Raw genomic sequence first — 21,160 nt, 5'->3', positions numbered from 1 at the left:
AACCAGGCAACCATTTTAAATCATTGTTATTGATTTTACTATTTTTATTGGTAATTTTTATCAAATATCTTTCTTGTAGGTACAGACAGCGATCAGTTTTAACTTTATGATACGTATAGGTATTAAAGATTTCTTTACCTATGGACCAAACCTGCAAGTGTCTATGTATTTCATACTCTACTTAGAGATTTCATCTTAACTTTGGGTTCTGCGTACCTTGCTAAGCGGGCAAAAGCGTGTAACTGCGTGAATAACTTTAGTTTTCGAGTCATCAATATTTTTATAAATTCAAATAAAAAATCAATTCAATATCGGAGTGAACCCAAAACAACATTCAAGTCCTCCATGTTTAAGAATTCTGTTTGACAAAAAAATTTTGAACTATTCCCGCACTGGGAAATTAACCTTATATCTCAGTGATAAGGTGTAATTTTAAATATAATTCTATAAGTATCGTACCTATAAGAACGCTCAAGAGTTTCCCTTTAAAGTGATTCTTTGTGACTTTAACCTCTTTTTATTTTTTTAAAGGCGTGATACAATTTTGTTAGTTTTTTTTGAACTTACGACCCTTTCTGTCTTGACTTTGTACAGTGTTTTGTTTTCCTAGTTTGTCTGACTGTAAACCTCTGACAAACTTACTTTATATTTAGTATGGTCATAACTAAGAATTGAACTTATAAACTTTAAAAGCTTTAAACTGAAAATAATCTGTCAAGTGCGTCGCATTTGTCTATTCGTTCCGATTATTCCGTTTCCATTAGGACACTTCCGTTGTCCACTCTCCGCCGAATTCTTGAAGCATTACGTGTTGAGCGAGGAAATGAAAATGTGAAATATTTCTAATATAGCAAGGATTTCTAGTATCCTAATATTTTTTTATATGAAGTTGTCTTAGTCACTATTATTTATGTAGTGACTGACCCATAAGTTCAATAAATAACAGATATTTTTTCCTTTTAAATTGTTTAGTGAACACGCACCCATTATGCCCTTAGGCTTGAATATATTATTATATTTTACATAACAAACGTCTGTCTGTCTGTTACAAATTCGTCCCTTTTTTATTGTAGGTATATTTCTAGTAGATAAGTAGTATTTCGCTCGAGGCCTCGTTTGGTTGTAAGTAGGTGTGATTTTCACTCGGGGAAATGAGTTATTTTCATTATCCCGCCCAGGTAAAATGACAGGACACGGCGTTGAGTTCCGCCATTCAACATGAAGTGAAAAACAAATGATGGCTATTTCGTTTTTTCCATTTTGGTTGCAGAATCTTTGTTATTTTGGTGCGTGCATTCCCAATCAATCAATTATTATTAATAATTAATTTCCTTGAATGGGATTCGAACCGCGCCACGATGGCCTCTAACAATTAATAAACCATAGAAACATAGAATTGCACTCTGTTAAGGTTTTTAAGATTGTCTTTTTCAATTATAGAGTCCATTTACTCCAATTAAGGATACATAGCAGCCATTTTAGATTCATATCTTCCATCCCGTTCTCTCTTTGCATTATTGCTATACCTGCCTCGCTCTGATTCAAACGATACGATGACCATACATGGAATTTGATTTATTTTCTAGCTTCACAAATTTGCCTAGTTTAGTTACGTATTTAAATATAAACGTGTTGATATCGGAAAATATTGAAATTGTTATTTTAAAATTATTATAATAAAGTAAAATACTTTTTAACGTTAAGCCCGCCTATAGTATCATTTTTATGTACCTACTAAATTTAGTGCAATAAAGAATTGAAAAAAAATATTTCTTTTTAAATAAATAATCGTTTTCTTTTAAATAAACAAAAGATTATATAAGAAATTAAAAATAATTACCTAATGTACATTTAATATTTTTATTTCTTCACTCTGGTAACGAGTCTTTGTTTCTCTCTTTCTCCACTTTGTAGGTACTCCCCTACATCCCTTAACATACTTGTATGACAAATGTCAGCGTTTCTAACTCCTGCAATTTCGTCTGTGCGTTGTCTATCACTCACTCAGTACCGGTAGAATTCTATAAACGTATACCATGTACATATATATAATAGTTATATACCTAGTAGGTACCTATAAATATAATAGTTTATAACATATTATGTTCGTATTTTGCATAGAGTGATTTGAAAGTAATCATTTATATATTCATGATACTAACCCTACAAACTTTTGCATAACGCGGAAATCGAACTCGCAATTCAGCAATCTTAACTCATATCAAAGCTCTCATCTAAGAATTCCCATGGACAGTACAACAATTATTCTATCTCTCATAAGAGTAAACGTGACAGCTATACTTAGCCGTAGCTATCTGTCTCTTTCTATCCCTTTGACGCGCCGCCATGGGATACCAAATTTGATCTGATAGGCGGGTTATTTTTTCTAAGTAAAATTATTTATAAAAAATTGTTTTTTGTGGTTTCGACTGTTTTAAAATGGATATAATTATGGGAAAAGGTGTACCTACCTACTTATGTATTATATTATGTATGGTTTTGGTTATGTATTGATTTTTTGTCTCTTTTTAGAACATTAGGATTTTGCATCTCCTTTTTTGGTATTGATAGAAAAATATACAGTGGTTGTTTGTTGGTCCTCAATCGAGAGAATGATTTATATGCTAAGTATTTTAATTTACTAGCTTCTAGAGATGGTGGAAAAACTGAGCGGTACTTGGGGAACGGAGTGTCTTGACTCTAGATTTCCTCTGCTACAAATAAATCTTCTTTAATTACGTTTGTCTATTAGTGAAAATCATATCAAAATCAGTTGTGTTTCATGAGATATCTGTGTCCTGTCATTTTCTATTTAAAAAAATATTAGGAAACCTACCATTTATAAAGTGTATATGTAGCGTAATCTAACGCCGCTTCATATTTGCATTAGCGTCACTTCTCATAAATTTCACTTTTCACAAGCAAATTAAATTTTACTTAAGAAACCTCTATTAAGAGATGATTATCTTTTACTGAGGGCAATTGAAAAGTTTCACATTATATTAAATGAAATTATGTTGTATTATTACTTATGCCAGTAGTTTCTCGGGGGCACAAGCGTGCGACTGTAAATGCGGCAGGTCGTGGGTTCGGTTCCCACTCGAGGAAATAAAATATTTAATATTTTCACTTCCCCGATATGGTAACGAGGCAAAGCGCGACGTTAGGTTTTGCCACTCAACAAGCAGCGTATCCAGAGTTCGGCGGAAAGAGGGGAACGAAAGTGTCTTTACACTAGGTTCCCAGGTTACCTCCGCCTACCCTACAGCGTGAGGTTAAAAAAATATTTATATTAAATAACACCTTTAAAATTTAACTGTAACTTCATTTGCCTGGATTGTAAATGGTAAAATGTCGTTTTTTCTCGTTTGCTTAGCAATTTTGGAAAATCCTCTGTCAGTACGGTAGTATAAATACTCCTTAAGGAAACTCTATGACAAATCTCAGAGTTCTGAAATCGATCTCAGAATTGAGAGTGGTTTATAAATAAGGGCCTCATAACCGAAAAGCACTGCATAGGGTACCTAGGGTACCTACAGTGCTTGCAGCGTTGAGTTCCGTCAACATGTCAATTTCATAATAAGGCGTAATTCTATATAAGTAGATTTTGAATGAACTACCTACCCATTAAATTTGAGTTAATTCTAAAAATAGGAACAAAATCCATTTTAAATTTAAGTTTCAGTACAAATCGTGTTACCGTAACTAATGGTTACCTAATAACGAACCAAGCACAATTGTAACCTTGACAATGACTGCTATGAAAGTGAATTGATCTATAGATCATAGATCTATAGATCACGGCTATATAAAAATAGTTTATATATTTTGTAACGCGTTTATATTATGTTTTGTATTTTCTGAATATTTTTGTTGTTGTCATTTATTAATACTTATATAATATTTTTTAATATAATATAGCTGAAGAATTAATCTCGGGAAGTAGATACTGGTTCAAATTGAACAGATCTTTTTGTGTTGGATAGTCCATTTACTGGGGTATCCCATATATTTATAATTGCTTGTGTGACCCATTGTATAGTCAGTTATCCACTTGTAAAGCGTCATGTGTTTTCGTCATACTGACAAATTGATAACTATATGAGTAGTGAAGAACGCATCTATATGACATTAATTAATAAAATTTACTCCTTGAGTTTCGCCATTCAAAAGCCAATGCCTCCAGAATTTTACGGAAAGTGGGAAACGGAGTGTCTTAGCACCAGGTTCCCTCTGTCTACCCTGATGTGTGCAGGATACAGCGTGAAGCTAAAAAACTATGCTCCTTTGACGCCAGTGTGCCCATCGAAGGAGCCGGCTGGCTCTTCTCAGCAGAACTGCTTTTCGAACCGGTGGTGGCGACACGTTCGTTCGACGATTCAAAAATGTTTCCCAAGTTATATTTGAATAAACAATGTTTTCAATTTCAAAATGAGAAAAAATAATTTGAATTTTTTTATGAACTATCGTTTCCAAAGTAATTATTTTAAATTTAAAGTCTTAGATCGTAACGAAATATTGTGTGTATTGGGTTTTGAATATTATAGATAACTTTATAACTTCAAAGAAAAACCTACGAGAAAGTTAGTTTTACATATAAAGAAAATTGACTGAACTTACAGTCACAGCTAGTGTATGTATACTTGTCACTTCCCAATAATGGTACAACGAATCCTATTAATATTATAAATGTGAATGTTTGTGAGAATGGATGTTTGTTCCACTTTAACACAAAAACTAGTAAACTGATTAAGATGAAACATTATAGGTAGTACTATATCTTATGCATCAGAATAACACATAAGCTACAATTTGTGTAAAAAATTTGCTTACTTTGGCTATAATATAACATTAAGTTGATACGAGCAAAGCCGCGGGAGGGTTTTTATTTTCCTAATATATCTACAAACATGTATTTTTCCTTATGCCCCGGAACAAAAAAATTCGATTCGTCGATTATCCGGACTGAAAAAAAAAAACACTAGACCCGCCATATTGGCACGACCTTCACGGCTGACCAATCGGAGAGAGGATAGCCGACTATATAAGGAAAAATTAGTAACGCCGCGTTAGTATAAATGTGTATATATTTAGATTTTTTAGTCCTTAGCTTTAGTTAATGAATCAAAATGGCCGTTCTAAAGAACATTTTGATCCATTAATAGTTTGTTTATTTTAGATAGGTAGGTAGGTACAAATAAATAGACGTAGCTCGCAGGAAAGAATAGCGCTAATAAAAAACAGCTTCACGCAGTATCCCGCATACATCAGGGTAGGAAGAGGAATCTTCGTTTTCCACATCTATTTGCGAGACATTGTTTGTTTAGGCGGACCTCAACGCCGTATCTTAATTGACTAAATTAAAATACAAAAATTTTAATTATTCTAAACAGCCAGTTTACAGTTTCTTATCACACCATGTTATCAGAATGCTGTATTATAAGAAAAAAAAAACAAAAACGAAAATTTTAAGCGGTGACGACGGTCAGCAAAAAAAAAACAATTGAGGTATTAAGCCTAATCCGTCTTTTGTTCTGGCAACGGTACATTGCTACCAGTTGTGTTAAGTAGTCGTGTTTTTTTCCTCTAATGTGACGGAGGTCCGAGATTCTATTTTGTTTAGGGGTGTTCTGTAATTAGATGATAGATATAGATTCGAATGCTATTTTAGAGGAAAGACTACGTTTGAAACTAGTTCTTGTTTGCGGCGCCGCTTGCGTGGTTAAATTTAAGTAGATAAGAATCGTGTATGACACATGACACGCGGAATGTGTCATCATTCTAAATGTTCAAGGTAACTCTGACACTATGAGTGAACAAATTGAACGACGGTCCCATTTACTAACTTATGTAAATAGTTCAATTTTAACCGTACAATTAATCTACATTGTGGCGACAGGACAGTAGTCAAAAGAAAGGATTGAGGTTAGTTCAAGACAGTTAAATTTGAACTAATCTTGTAATCTTGTTAACCGTGAAAAGGGTTTAGTTTAAGTACATAATTGACCACAGGACCAAACTGAGATGAATAATAATTTATTTATATTTATAATTTGTCGTTTCCTTTTTTTTTTTTGTTTTAAACCTTTTTTTTGTGTTGACAGTTTTACCGTACACTTTTTTTTTTATTTGTGTATATTGTAGATAAACTTCATTTAGTTTTTGTTTTATTTCAATAAAAAAGTAATATTAATAAAAGTTCAACTGGACAAAGCCGCAAGCGGGTCGAAAGTCTTCCACATAAACTTATAAGTCTATTAATATTTCACGCATACGGTATATGCGGGAAAAATAATAGAAACCATTTTTACCCCAAAACTAAATAATAAAAACCCAAATGTCTCGTCTCTGTTGTCATTTATATACTAAACCCTTTTCACGGTTAACAAGATTACAAGATTAGTTCAAATTTAACTGTCTTTTCTAACCTCAAGTCTTTCTTTTGACTACTGTCCTGTCGCTAACAATGTGGCTTAACTGTTTCGGTTAAAAATAACTTACTTCTATAGATATTTATTTTTTCTATAAGCATTTTATGAGGTAGGTACGGAAAGGAAGTGAAAAAATGTGTGGGTAAAGAGTTATTTGGCTAGCCTAAAGCTTACATATTTTTGTTTAATTTCGAGGTCCTTAAAATCAATAAGTAATATTTTGGGATATGTTTCGAGGTAATTAATTTTCCCGAGTGGGAATCGATCCCACCACTGTTGTGTTCACAGGCAGCCGCTGTGCTGCGACGGCTTTTACGGGTATTAAATAATCGACTGATTTGTACCTCGTTAATTGCATAAATCACTTTTTGCGTTTGCTTCTTTGAATTAAACGTTTCAAATTAAATCTGGATTCAACAAAAAAAGAACTAACATAATTCGAACGAAACTGTGTACAATTTATGTAGGTACGTATTTTCAAAATAATTACATGAAATTTAAAGTGTACATGTCATTTTTTTTTACTGGAGGTCTATTTACTTAAAATTATAAATCTAAAGACCTAAGAGTTATTCTAATTTATTGTATCTATTTAGTACTAGTCTAGTGCCATCTACGGGAAAATATCTAAATATAAACAATTTACTATTATTTTTTCTCCTTCTAGGTGAATACGTGATCCAAGGTGAACTCCCTCAGCAGCTGGTCACTGAGGAGACGGGATTCGATCTCCTCGAGGAAGCTCTCCAACTTGTGGAACTTGGCGACGAGACTGATAAGAAGGATGAACAGACTCCGGTAAGAGGCTATAGCAGATCAGATTGATGTGATACGATGTGGTTAAAAACCTACAGAATATTTTTTTCCCTCCTTCTAATGAAAACTCTCTTCATAGGCGGTAGAGGGTAGCAGCACTGCCAGCACCATGTTGCACCCGGCGATGCGGCACGTACCGCATCACCCGCTCGCGCATTATCACAATCAGGTTAGTTTTATATATATATCTTTTTTTTTTATATGTACACGCAGAGGGAATCTAGTGTTAAGACACTATCCCTCACGCGCCCCCCAGTTTTCGGCTGAAGCTGTTCAAGGAGTTGAATTTGTAGTTTAGAAGCAATGTTAAAACAGGAAATTATGAGCCGTTACTTCGTTCTCTCTTTTTATTTAGACTAGCTTATACATTTCTATATAGTTACATAAAACATGTTAAAACTAGGGAATCAAGAAAACAAAGAAGGAACGATAATATAAGGAATAATATATAAGATTTTAACGAATAATATATAAGATTTCGATCGAATAAGCAACATCAGTATAAAAAAAAACTAAAACGTAAAAAAAAACGTTTGACAAATGATTTGGTGTCAAAATTAAAATGCCCACACACATTGTCTATATTATTATTATTTTTGTAGTTTTGGATATTTTTTATTTCTTTGCGTAATTACAAGATAATTTAATGAAATAGGTACGTTAGTTATGGTATATTTTCCAGAGGGCTCTAGATTTTAGCTTTGAACATATCTGTTCGTGTAAAGGAATCTTTTTTAATATTGCCATGGTGTTTTATTTTGGGTGGAGTACGTACCACTCGTCCTCCTCTCTTCCTACGCCCATGATTGCCTCGCATATGCAAGGTAAAGTCAAAGGCAAGTTTTGAGACATTCCGCTCCCCGCGCACCGCCAAATTTATGGGATATTTTCTGTTGAGTGGCGGGGCTCAACGCTTCGCCTTGTCTGCCAACATTCTATTGGTTGATATAGTTTCCAGTTCCAACATGATAAAATAATATTATATAATTTAAATTTACTTATAAAAAAGTAATTTTTTTAAGGCCGTCGTAGCTCAGCGGCACAGCGTATGAATATGAACGCGAACCAATAAAAAAATATTACTTTCTGCCTTTCTTTTCAATTTTGTGACATTGGGGATGTGCATTCATTTTTTACAGCTATTTACTTTAAATTTATAATTTTGAATAATGTTAGTAATTTTTTTACCGGACAGTTTCGAATCTTGAAACGTTCGAGTGGAGCCTAAGTAAATAACATTCCGTTCGTATAGGAAATAAGTAGAGTGTAGTGATGTGTCTTGGAGTTTAAACTCGATTTGTCGATAGTGGATTAATGACTTAAAACTTTTTGCTGAGTTTTTCTTCTTGTTATATCCTTAGCGTGGTAGCCAGATAAAATGGGGCGTCAAACGCTACGGTCTCTGCATACCTCTTTTACCTCGTCCACTGTCATCAACCCGGACATACATGCCGTATAGACTATATCGAGGTCTTCCTCTGCCTCTTTCCTCACCCACTTACTTCATTGTAATTTCGTCAGATTTTTTGATTGAAATATTTTTGTAATTTCTTTTATTTAGTTATTTATTTTTCTTTGTTGAGAATAGATATATTATAGAACTCTTCTGTCACTAAGTGATTAACGGACAATGCCCAGAAGAAGTTAAAATTTAGGATGTGGGTAGAGAAGGGCATGTAGTTGAGCACTTATAGAGAAAAGCTTAAAATTTCAACGGAAACGGAAAAAAACAGGAACTTTACGTTATTAAATGCAAACAAAGTAGCGGTCGACAACTAGTATTTACATAATTTGTATCGATAAAGCAACATATTTATATAAGAACTTCTCTATAGAGGTAGACAAGTTAAATCCAGCTACCGTATGCGCGCGTCGATTGTTGACATTTCTTAAATAAACACTACAGATTAGTTAGTAGGACAAAATATTGAATGTCACCTGTTAAAATACAATTTCCAATGGTAGTCAGTTCAATTCGCAGATTTTTTTAAAGTTTCAGTTTTACTTATAATTTATATTTTTATCATCGCGAATCTCAAGCATACCTATAGCATAATATAAAGCAGGTAGACAGAATAAGATCACTTACCTTGTTGAGATCTAGTGGCGGAACTAAACGCCGCTCTATAAGGAATTTAAAAAATATTATTTCATGAAATACATTAAAATAAAAAAAAAAAACAATACAGTACGGCTGATGAATCGTGGTCGCCCTAAAGAACTTTCTGAACTTTTGCGCATTGCTCACTCTCGCTCGTGAAGAAAATAATCAAAAGTTAGAAAAAAATATAAAATCACAAACACACAGCCATCTAACTTTAGAGCTAACTTCAGGGCGGCCACGACTCGTCAACCGTACTGTACAAGTCTACTTCCATCCATACATGAAACACCACGAAATAATAATTTCGCATAATCACGATTTTAATATACCCACCACAAATAACTTATTAAATATCTATATTATACTTAATACGTATCTACCTAGTTCCTTACAAATGAGCGTAATCAAAGGATATCGACGGACAGACAGACTGACAGTTGCATAGTAGGCGTGGTCCTCGAGACCGCTGAATCATATTTAATGCATTTTACTATATATACTTACTTTATTTTGTTATATTTATGTTATACAGCCTACGTGATGCAATGGGACAGTATGTGGCTGTTTACTTGGCGGTTCGATAAATGAGACAGTTGTGAGTTCGATTCCCACTCACGGGGATACATTAGTTTTTATTTATCGCTCTTGTAGCCGACACAAAGCGGGGTATTGCATGTATTAAAAGACAATGTCTCTAAATGCCGCCACTTAACACTTGAATGTCTCGAAAATTAAGCGGTGCGTGAAAAATGGAGCATCCTAATACTAGGTTCCTTTTGCTCTGCTATATGCGGGATACAGCGTGAACCTAACAAAAATGCGAATCGTACCTACTATCAACGTATAGTGAGACAGGCTATCACAACTTGTTCGAAACGATCTCAAATACATTTTCTCAGTAACATTCCTACAATCAGTTGATTAAACGTCTTATCTTAAATCTCACTTTGATATTGCCGCCAGCATCTTTGTGTACATTCCTTTTGTAATTAAAGGTTGAGTTGTAGCTTTGTCTGTGTTTATTTTATATATTAATGCATATAGCCATGGGGGTAACAATGGGGAGAGCCGGATGGGCCGTGCCCATCCCATAAATCGAACTGATATAGAAATAATCCTAAAAAATTAAAAACAATCCTTTCACTTTCATTAATCTGTTCAAATTTAAAGTCAAGGCCTCTCCTGGAAAATAACTCACTACACAACTAGTTTTATATAATATTTTTTTCTATTGACATCAAAAACAACCATTTAGAAAAAATATTCCTGCAGCACTTGAACTCGCGACCATCAGCTCTTAAAGTTAAATATTAACAATTATCAAAATTTTTCATTTGATTTCTCAAAAAATCGTCTCAAATGATAAATGTTATTTGGACAGTACTAGACAGGTGACGCCCGGCCACCGGCGATGTATGACAAATTGTTTTATAAAACCTGTGTATATTGTTATAGAGGTGTTTTAAAATGTTAAAAGTTAATAAATAATTATAATAAGCTTATAGTACAAGTCCTTTTTCCCATTCCCGTTAAAATTTTAAGAAATCAATTCTTAGCACTCCGCCTCATTCCATAACCTAAAATATATTTCAACTTTCTAAGTCCAGCAGTTTTGTCTGTGCATATATAATGTACGGTATATACATATAAATAATAAATTATTAATAAATATAATTATAAAGTTTGTATTAAGAATAGTAACTGTTGAATTAATTGCCGGCTCTCGTCAACAGAACTGCCTTCCGAGCTGGTAGCTTTATGTCCATGTCCAAATTTTTATTTGAAAGTGTTAAAGAAGGTAGAAAGATTGGACATCAAGTATTTTGTTTTGCTTTTTCATAGTACTTTTTTTTGTTCTTCAAGAATTTTATACACAGCTCGCTGTTAAGTTTCGATACTCAACACACAATATCTCGAAATTTGGGCTCAGTAACAGAGTTTAACACTAAGTTCCCTCTGTTTACCCTGACATAATATCTGTAACAGCTTTTAATAGAAATACTTATCTATTTTCTTATTAAAACATAAAATAGATTTAAAAGAGAATCATAGATACCTTTAAATATATGTTATTAATATTGCATTTTCAATAAATACTATAATAAGATATCTCTTTATTTTTGTTTTTATTAAAATGTAACAAATGATGTATAAAAGAGCGATATTAAATAAAGCTACATTTAGACAATTCCAAACACGCTGTATAACTGTAAAAAAAAGTAACAATCATTAAATTTGACAAATGACGCGTTGACACTTGCGGCTATACGCAGGTACATGTTTTTTTTGATCCACCATTCCTCCCCACTTCAATAGTATTGTGGGCTCTTTCTACTAGTCCCGACACCGCTAATTGATTTTGAACTTTTTTTCAGGATTTTGATGGATTTTTAGGTTTGGATTTTGATTTTGGTTATTATATACATCTCTTAATACATAAATAAGCCTGCTATAAACAATATTCTGTGACGAGCCCAGACAAAAGAACTTTTAAACAATTAAAATAAAAATAAGCTAAGAATTTGTATTTTTTTAATTCTCTTTCTATTGTTTTAAAGTTTAGGTATAATTATAAAACCATATTATGCTATACTAGTGGACCCGGACGCGGCTACGCCTGCTTCAACTATAAGAATATTTATTAAATATATTCATGAAATTATTTTCAATTCTCAATAGAATTAGTAAGAAAATATAAGCTCAAATAATCAAAAAGAATAATAAGTAGATACACATTAGTAGAAAAAATTATCTGAGTTATTGAAATGAACTAACAAAAGGATTAAAAGTAACTAAAGGATAGGTATTCTTAATATTAGAAAAAGTACCTAAAGTTTTCCGTACGTGCGTACATAGATATCGACTCTACGAAATAACTAAACATTTCTCTCTATTAAGTAGGATAATTTTAAGAAGAAGAGAATCAAAGTGTATTTTAAATTAATTATAAACAACAAATAAAGTTCGAAAATGTATGAAAATTTATAAAACCGTCAACGTCATCTGCCCGTTCGCGTCGGTCATACTATGCCGCCCGCTAGGTGGCTAGGTCATTTGGAATCAGTGACATCTCCTTAATTATTTATTTGAATATTATACAGCAAACTATAATTTCAATCTAGATAAAATGCTGAAAGTGACTATTATATTTATTTTCATAAGGATGAATATCAAAACGTCGCGGTAGCGGTCGCGTAGCAACGACGGTTGTTATTAACATGGCAGAATAAATTGCATGTCAAATTAGAATGTACCTTAAAATATATTAGTATGTATGTGTAATGTAATGTTATATAGCCTATAGCACTTCTGAAGAATGCAGCTTTCATACAAAACAAAAACAATGAAAATCGGACCAGTAGATCCAGAGATCTTAGCGTTCAAACAAACAAACAAACAAACAAACAAACTCTTCCGCTTTATTATATTAGTATAGATTAGTTAAACAAAAAAGTTTCCTCAAACAAAACCTCAGCCGAATGTATCCAGTAGCTTCAAAATTTAAATCATTAATCATAATGCTCGAATAGTCTCACACCTCCCGTATATAGCATATAGCAAAATTATTATTTTTTAGCTTCACGCTGTATCCCGATTATAGCAGGATAGGTAGAAGGTGAGTGGCGTAACTCAACGTCGGACTTTGGCACTTACTAGAATGAGGAAATGATAATAATGAAAAGTTCATTTCCTCTAGAGGAAATCGAACCTATAACCGTCGCTTTTATAGACACGCACTGTCCCACTCTGCCCAAAAAAAATCGGTACATCAAAGGCTAAAAGTATCCAGTAGCGTAAAAATTTATATCATTCGTCAAATTTTTGTAACTCTTTAGGGAATGAGGCGGTCGCTTTTATTTTTTTTCTTTATTCTAACTTAGTATGTAACATTTCATACAATTTGTTAGTAGAATATGTATGTATGTTGTATGGGTTGTATTTTTTTTTCTTTATACAGAAAACTATTCTCTAGAGATTCTCTGCTAAAATAAAATTACTTAGTATTTTTAAACTCATGGGAATTTTGGTTTAAACAGAGTGGGTAGCGTTCTATGTTTCAACACGAAATCGACTTAAAATATCTGTCAAATGATGATTACCTAGGTTATACTGAACCGATTCTGATGAAACTAATAATCAGAAACTATTTCGTTCTTTTGTGCACAAACATACATATACTTACGAAACATGAAGCCTTAATAGATAATTTTGTATTGCGTGACTATAAAAATATTAGGACTTAAATAAAATTTCCCCTAAAAAGCCTCTGCGCCAAAATTGCAAATAATTAATTTAAAAAATGTCACTTGCTCATGTCTTCCGCAAATACCATGGTAGGCAGAGAGGACCTACTGTCAAGACACTCCGTTCCCTATTTTGCGCTCACTATTTCTCTGTCTACCCTGTTGTACGGAAAAAAACGTGAAAGCGTGTACGTAGTAAAAAAAAAACAATAAATTTAATACTAACCGTTGCTTGAAATTATTAAAACTACTTTCAAAAAACTCACATCTATTTACAATCATTAGTCATCGAATGTCAATATTAGAGACTCGATTAATAGAAAAGTAAGTTTGTAATTATATTTGTATGGGCACGTGTGAAATATTCTATAGAAGCTGTCGTGGCACAGTGAAAGAGCGTCTTGACTTTAAACGCGACAGTTGTGGGTTCGATACACCCTCGCGGAATGATGATATAATTATATATATTTTTTGTTTTCCCGTTATTGCTGGTACAAAGCACGGTGTTGAATTGCGCCACTCGTTACGCGATGTTTCGTATTTGATAGGTGCGTGAGGCACCTAGTGTTTTGGCACTGATCTGCTAAGATAATGTCCGGCGTTCGGTTCCGCTACTCAAAATACAATTTTCGAAAATGTCAGCCTACCCTACATAGGCATAGTAATGCGGGAAAAATATAAATATTAAACAAATGTACGGAACATGGTCTCTTGTATTAAATAAACTTTGCCGATCTCTTAAATATTTTTACATGTAATCGAAAAGTGATTCCGCCTTTCCTTTATCATATGTGATTGAACTGATTTTGATGAGACTTTCACTACACTCGAGTTGGAAATAGCAATTTTTCTCGCATTTGACTATTGATAGACAAAATTTCTAATTAATTTTTGTATGTTCTATATATGTTCGGTTGTATAATTTTTCATGTTAATTATGGTTTCTAAATATATACATTTTTAGTTATGTACTTTTACTATTATAGTTCAATAGATGTCGCCCGCAACTTTGAGGCGCGTGGACTTTAAGACGTAAAATGGAAAATCCCGTTGTTTCCCGTCCCAGTAGAAATTTCTACGTTCCAAATTTGAAATTTTCTAAGTAGTAGTAGTTTTGTCTGTACGGTGGCTGCTGATCACTCTGTAACGGCAGAGATATTTCATTTATAAAACTAGCTGAATTGCAGAACAGAGTGATGTGTCACTTGGTTCTCTCATTCAAATCAATAGGTATAATAAGGAAGATTTGTGAAGATAACCAAAATATATTATAGTTTTATGTTTATTTAACTTCACGCTGTATCCTATACCGCCAAATTTCGAGACATTGCATGTTGAATGGCGTAACTCAACGTCGCGGTAATTTATTCCCTCGAGTGGGGGCCCTTCGCGCTTACTATCTAACGCCGTGTTATGATGACCTCTAGTTATAATTCTTTTTATACTAGATCATAATACTGACGCATCTTTTATTAGATGTTATATACATATAGATATAAATAATAAACGTATCAAGTTAAGTATTTCCTGTAGGTTTAGTAGATAGTTAAATTAACTGAAGGTCGTACATTCTATTCTCACCAAGAACACTTGTGTGGAGTGTATTTTGTTTATAACCACATTTTCGAGATATTTCTTTTCAAACTTAGCCCGAATAAAAATACAATTCGATCTAGTAGTTCCTGAGATTAGTGCGATCAACAAAACTTTTCAAGTTTATAATATTAGTAGGTATATGTAGATATAAATCTTTCCTTATGTGGAATTTAAATCTGCAACCACCGCAACATACAGACAATCTAACTGTACCAAGATACACTATAATATAAATATCAAAATCCAAACCAAAGAATACCAACGTTGACTTTCATACCGATCCTTATTATCGATCGTTGATCTACAGATCTATAGATCCGTGGATCATTGATCTATAGATCATTGGTCGGTGGATCGCGGGGGTCAGCCGCAGCAATTACGTTCCTATTCACTTGTGGAGAGCATTATATGATTATGTAGTGGTTGGAGTGGTTTTGTTAGATGCTTTCTAAAATGTCTGTACTATAGTATATTTGATTTAAATTAAATTATTTGAACCGTTCGTGTTCGACATCCTGTATAGATAAATGTTTTTTTTTACAGTTTCACAATTTTTCTCGCATACTAGGGTTAATCAGAGGGAACCTAGTGTTAAGACACCCTGTTCTTTCTACTTTCCACTAAAAATACCAGGTAGAACACAGCGTTGAGTTATTTTTTTTAACAACTTTAGTTATTTTTTAACAAAATTTCATACGAAAAAACGTCCATAAAAACTGTCAAATGTCCAGTTTTTGTTAGGCGCTGACGTAATTTAACCGTAACACGCCGGTACAAGTGTTACTTTACTTTCTTTTAGACGCGTTATAATATTAAAGCTAACTAACGGTCAGCTTTTAATTCCGTCTGAAATAACTAGATGTTATTCTTTTGGGCTTTTTTTTTATGTTACGGAGGTTTTGGATTCGTATCCCAGATAATTTTTGTATGCTATATTTTTTTTTTAGCTTTACACTGTATTAGGCATATAGTAGGTTTGGTTAAGGGAACCCAGTACAAAACAATGCGTTCCCTACTTTCAAAACAATTTTAGAGGTATCGCGTGTTGAATGGCGGGACTCAACGCCGCGCGTTGTCTTATTGCTATTAAAAAATAATATTTTTGTTGTCGAATGAGGCCGTGGCTAGTCGTGGTGCAGCGCCACAGCTACTATTATACACGTAACGGTTGCGGGTTCCATTTCTCCTTTCGTGGAAATGAACTTTTCTTTCTTCTTTTTATTTCCTAGCTCGGGCAGCAAGACAAATTGCGGCATTAAGTTCAATTACTCAACACACGACGTCTCGAAAATGGGACGGTAAGTGGGGAACGGAGTGTCTTAACACTAGTTTACCGCTACCTATACCTACCGCTATAAACAAAATACAGCGTGAAGTTAAAAAATAATTAAATACAAATATCTCCTACCCAACATAGAGGACAACAATATAGAGGACTTATATAAATATCCATATTTAAATAAAAACATTCCCTTAATCATAATTTGAATTATGAATCCCCTATGACTAATTTTATACAAGGAATTATTATATCACTGTCAAATAGCGCGTGCGCATCCGCAACAAGAAACTAGTGTAAACTAGTTAAATCCACCCCATTATGGGCATAACGCAAATGATCCATGGATCGTATCGATCAATGATCTACGTTTTTGCTGCACGTTGTTATGACATGACTGATGATGGACAGATTAAGGTAGCGGATTCCATGCTCGCGAGCGGTGGAAACTGGAAGAGCGAAGTAGGTTCAATTTTGATCTTATATAAACCAATATTTGCCTTTTGTTTAAGTAAGTATCTCTAATCTTAACCGGTTAGTCTAATTAGCGTTGGATTCCACCATTTAACATTAGAGAGAGATTAGAGAGTGGAGTACCTCAATATTACATTTTTCCTTCCATCTTAAGTAAAAGACTTGAACCAGTTTTTCCTGAGATTGGCTTCTTTAACCAAACATTCTTCAGCTTTATAATACTTGTTGATGTATAATATATAAATGTCTGTCAATGTCTTACGTACAATCTGTGGAATAAAGGACTAATGTAAACGTCAGCTCAGATTTTTTAAATATTTTACATTAAAATAAACAAGATACCGGAATTTGAACCCGGACCTATCGTCTGAATGATGGCCGTAAAAAATAATAACAGGAAAACACATAATAAACCTACATTATACAATGTCTAGGAACAATTAATCTAAAAATAACTGTTGCGCTATGAAATATATGTATATACATATAGACTTTCTATTTTCTTTTTTTTATCTTCACACTATATAACCCGCATACAGCAGAATTGGCATAGAGAACCAAGTGTTTAGACACTCAATTCTCTTTTTCAACGGCGCACTTTGTGACCAGAGCGAAATCTCGTAAGTGAGAATCGAACAAATCGCGTGTGGCCCGCGATGTCCTCCAAATTTACGTATATCTAGGTAAGTATAACATAGTGGGGAACGGAGTGTATTAACACTAGGTTCCCCTTGACTAACTTGTTATATGAGGGATACAGCGTAAAAGTAAAGTGACAATTATCGCTTGGCCACTTTCGCGTGTATTGAGATTTTAAGCTTTAAATTGGTTTGTATTATATACCGTTGCACTTTAAAATGTATGAACTTTCTAGTGTCGTCGTGGAGCGGTGGGACAGCGTCTATTATAACAATCACCGTGGTTGTAGATTCGAATCCCGTTTAGAAGAGAATAGAATAGAATATTGTTTATTGCACACAAAAGACACAAATAACACAAAGTTGTGAAAATATTCTTTCTTATGGCTTCAAGTAATCTCTTACAGACCATTGATAAATAAGGAGAATGATTAGGTATATATATTTTTAAACGTTTTTGTTTAGCTGCTCCAGTCGACGGTGCGCGGCGTTGAGTGATGCCACTCTACACGCAATGTCTCAAAACTTTGGCGGTTCTGCTTCCGCGGAACGGAGTGTTTTAACACTAGGTTCCCTCTATGTTTTGTAAATTTTATCTCCATGTACCTACATATAAAGTGTTGAGGGTTATTATTTTCATCTAATAACACTTATATGGGTGTATGTAGAGTTATATAGCAATTTTTCTTCTTTTGACCACGAGGCTTTTGTGTCACAGTGGTACACCATGTGACCGGACACGCGATGGTTGTGGATTCTATTCACACTCATGGGATAGGTTTTATTAGCTTCACGCTGTATTCCACGCACAACAAGGTAGTTAGGAGGAACCTGGGAACCTAATGTCGAGACAGTCCGTTCTACATTCTGATACTTTCGTTCCCAACTTTCCACGAAATCCTTGAGGCGTTGGGCGTTGAGTGGTGAAACTCAACACCGCGCTCTGCCTCGTTACCAGAGCGAAGAAATAAAGATATTAAACAATTTATAGATTTGGAAGAAATGGGAAAGATTATGTTTAATTTATTTTCATTTTTCCCCTCTGGTAGACTAACCGCAGCGTTGAGTTCCGCCACTCTACACACAATGTCTTGTCTTGTCTACTCTGCTATATGCGGAATACAACTTTAAACTGTTTTTTTTTCTTTTAAAGAACCAACTGCTCGAGTTCGGTAGCTCATACAAAAAGAACTTTCTATTAAAATTACACATACATACATATATTAGTTTTGTACAATTAACAAAAAATAAATAGTAAGTAATTGCAAAATTATATTCTCTTCATTTCTATAACAATACAACTAACTGTCTGACAATCAATCGAAGTATATGTATGTACCTCACTGTATTTGAAATATTATTTTTTATGTCTGTTTGTTTTAGTTAAAAAAAACTCCGTCTATCCGTCCGTCCTACTTTTCGGGCTATTTTCATAGTATTGACGTTCGGAGTTCAACGCCGCGTTTTATTGTGTTATCTGGGCAAGTTCCTGCATAATGCATTCCTCCAAGTGATAATCGAATTCACAACCTTCACGCTTACAGTCCACCGCTGTGCCACGAAAACCTCAATGAAAAGTATAGGTTATTTACCTATGTATAAGGATATTTAACTTTTTTAATCTCTTTCGTCGAGTTTCGACTAGAACTATAAATATCGTATACAATCACTTTAAGACGCGACAACGCTACGTGAAGCACACATACCATTGATTTCAAGTAATACTTATAAAAAATCCAACGTGAAAACGCGTGAAACCACGCGAACACACATATAGCAACGGTTCCAATTAAACTTTAAAAGCTTGAAGAAAGCAGTATTCCACAGGCACCGTTAGAAAATGTCATACAAAATTTCACACTCAAGAAGCGAGCCCATTACACGATATGTTTCGTTACTGCGCGCACGTTTTTTATGCGCACGCGCAGCCTACCATTAAAATCTATGAAAACCCGCAAAAATCCTTTGAAATAATGTGATTTTTTTCCTATTTTTTCACCGGAAGTACCTGATTTTTAGTGTTTTTTGTGCAATATTTCTAGTTCTTTTTATTTAGTTGTTAGTGTTATTTTTGTGTGCAATATATAGTGTTTTAAGTTTAGTGTTATGGATTTGTTTGAATATCAGGTGAGTGTTATTTCCTTTTTTCGTTCTTGAAAAAGAGATCACTTATTTGTGTTTTTAAGTCAGTAAGTTAGTAGTGATAGTGACTTATTTTCAGAGACAATTGTATACCGATTTACAGAGTACCGCTGAGTCAATAGTAATAAGTACGAAAATCACTTTGAATAGTGTTTTTGAATTTTGTATTAATTAAATATTTTAATATCTTCAGTATATATGATAAAGCGCGGCGTTAAGTTCCGTAATGCTAATCTTAATTGGAAAGAATCAAATAAATACGTGACATAAAAATAATACTATACATTTTTATTATAAGATTTGAACCCACTATAATTATATATGTCCATTTAATAGCATTTACGAATTAATATGTCACATAATTGTGTTTATGTAACTTCCCATGTTTGCTAGAAATATGATATATGTAGGTATTAAAATATAATGGGACCGTCGTGACGCAGCGGGCCTATATAGCTATGTAGGCAGATGGCACATGGGCACCTAATGTTAAAACACTCCGTTACGACACTTGCCTATCCTGATATGTGGGAAAAAGCTTGAAGCCTGTTTTATTCTAGGTTGAATTTGAACCTAAATCTACTACAAAAATTTCACTTTACCCTTTTTTCCGCGTATAACAGAGTGAGCAAGGAAAATAAATTTTTAAGCCACTTTGTACACTTTTTGCATGTAAATATCATTCCCTCTCGTCCCGGCTCGTCAAACTGCGGTGTTAAGCTCTGCCACTTAACGCGCAATGCCTAGAGAATTCGGCGGTAAGTGGGGAACGGATGTGTCTTCAAGAGAACGGAGTGTTTTCACACTAGGTTCCCAAGGACGCTTCCGAAACTAAAAAAACCAAAAAACCTCTCATTTGGATCGAATTTCATTACGCCACGACGGCGACGGTCTAATAACATCAAAAAGCCAGTAGATATAATTAAATATTTGACATTCATTCATACGTTGGACAAAAACCAGCAATTTAACCTTCAAGGTCCTAGGTTCGGTTCCCCGGATGGTAATTTTATAATTTTCACACAATAATAGCGTAGAGACTGCCAATTTTGTATACAAAAAAATCACCAAATTGCTACCGTTTTTTAGTTACTTTTTGTTTATTTGATTGATGTTAGATATAAGTCTATACTTAATAATTTAAAGTTGAAGATTTTGTTTGGTTAAACGCGCTAATCTCAGGAAGTACTGATACTATTTAATCTTTTTTTTTGTGTTGGATAGCCCATTTATCGAGGAAGTCTATATATAGGATATATTGCATGTTAATCGTTTTGATGTAACCCACTGTACCTGCCATCAGAACCTGCCGTCAGTAAGAATGTGTCATGTGTCATAGTTGTTTCTGTATTATTATTTGGGTAGAGCCGCAGGTTAAAACTACTCATATATTATATATGTATAAGGTACTTATATCATAGTATGCCGTCGGTTTT

The 21,160-nt window shown here is 33.8% G+C and overlaps 1 protein-coding gene across 4 annotated transcripts in view; it reads left to right on the top strand.

Annotated features, from left to right (window-relative positions):
• The window catches only part of LOC146538533 (segmentation protein cap'n'collar-like), a 95,686-nt gene that overhangs the window by 52,072 nt on the left and 22,454 nt on the right, over positions 1 to 21,160 (top strand). For all 4 annotated transcript variants that reach the window (XM_085186251.1, XM_085186249.1, XM_085186248.1 and 1 more), the window contains exons 6-7: positions 7,099 to 7,229; positions 7,327 to 7,416. In XM_085186251.1, coding sequence (XP_085042377.1) covers positions 7,099 to 7,229; positions 7,327 to 7,416 — 221 coding nt within the window. The remainder of the gene's footprint in view (positions 1 to 7,098; positions 7,230 to 7,326; positions 7,417 to 21,160) is intronic.

Source organism: Heliconius melpomene, chromosome 6 (assembly GCF_056956725.1).
Source record: "Heliconius melpomene rosina isolate 202511_hmr_F chromosome 6, ASM5695672v1, whole genome shotgun sequence".
NCBI classification, from domain to species: Eukaryota; Metazoa; Arthropoda; class Insecta; order Lepidoptera; family Nymphalidae; genus Heliconius; species Heliconius melpomene.
This window is presented reverse-complemented; position numbering and strand designations above follow the sequence as displayed.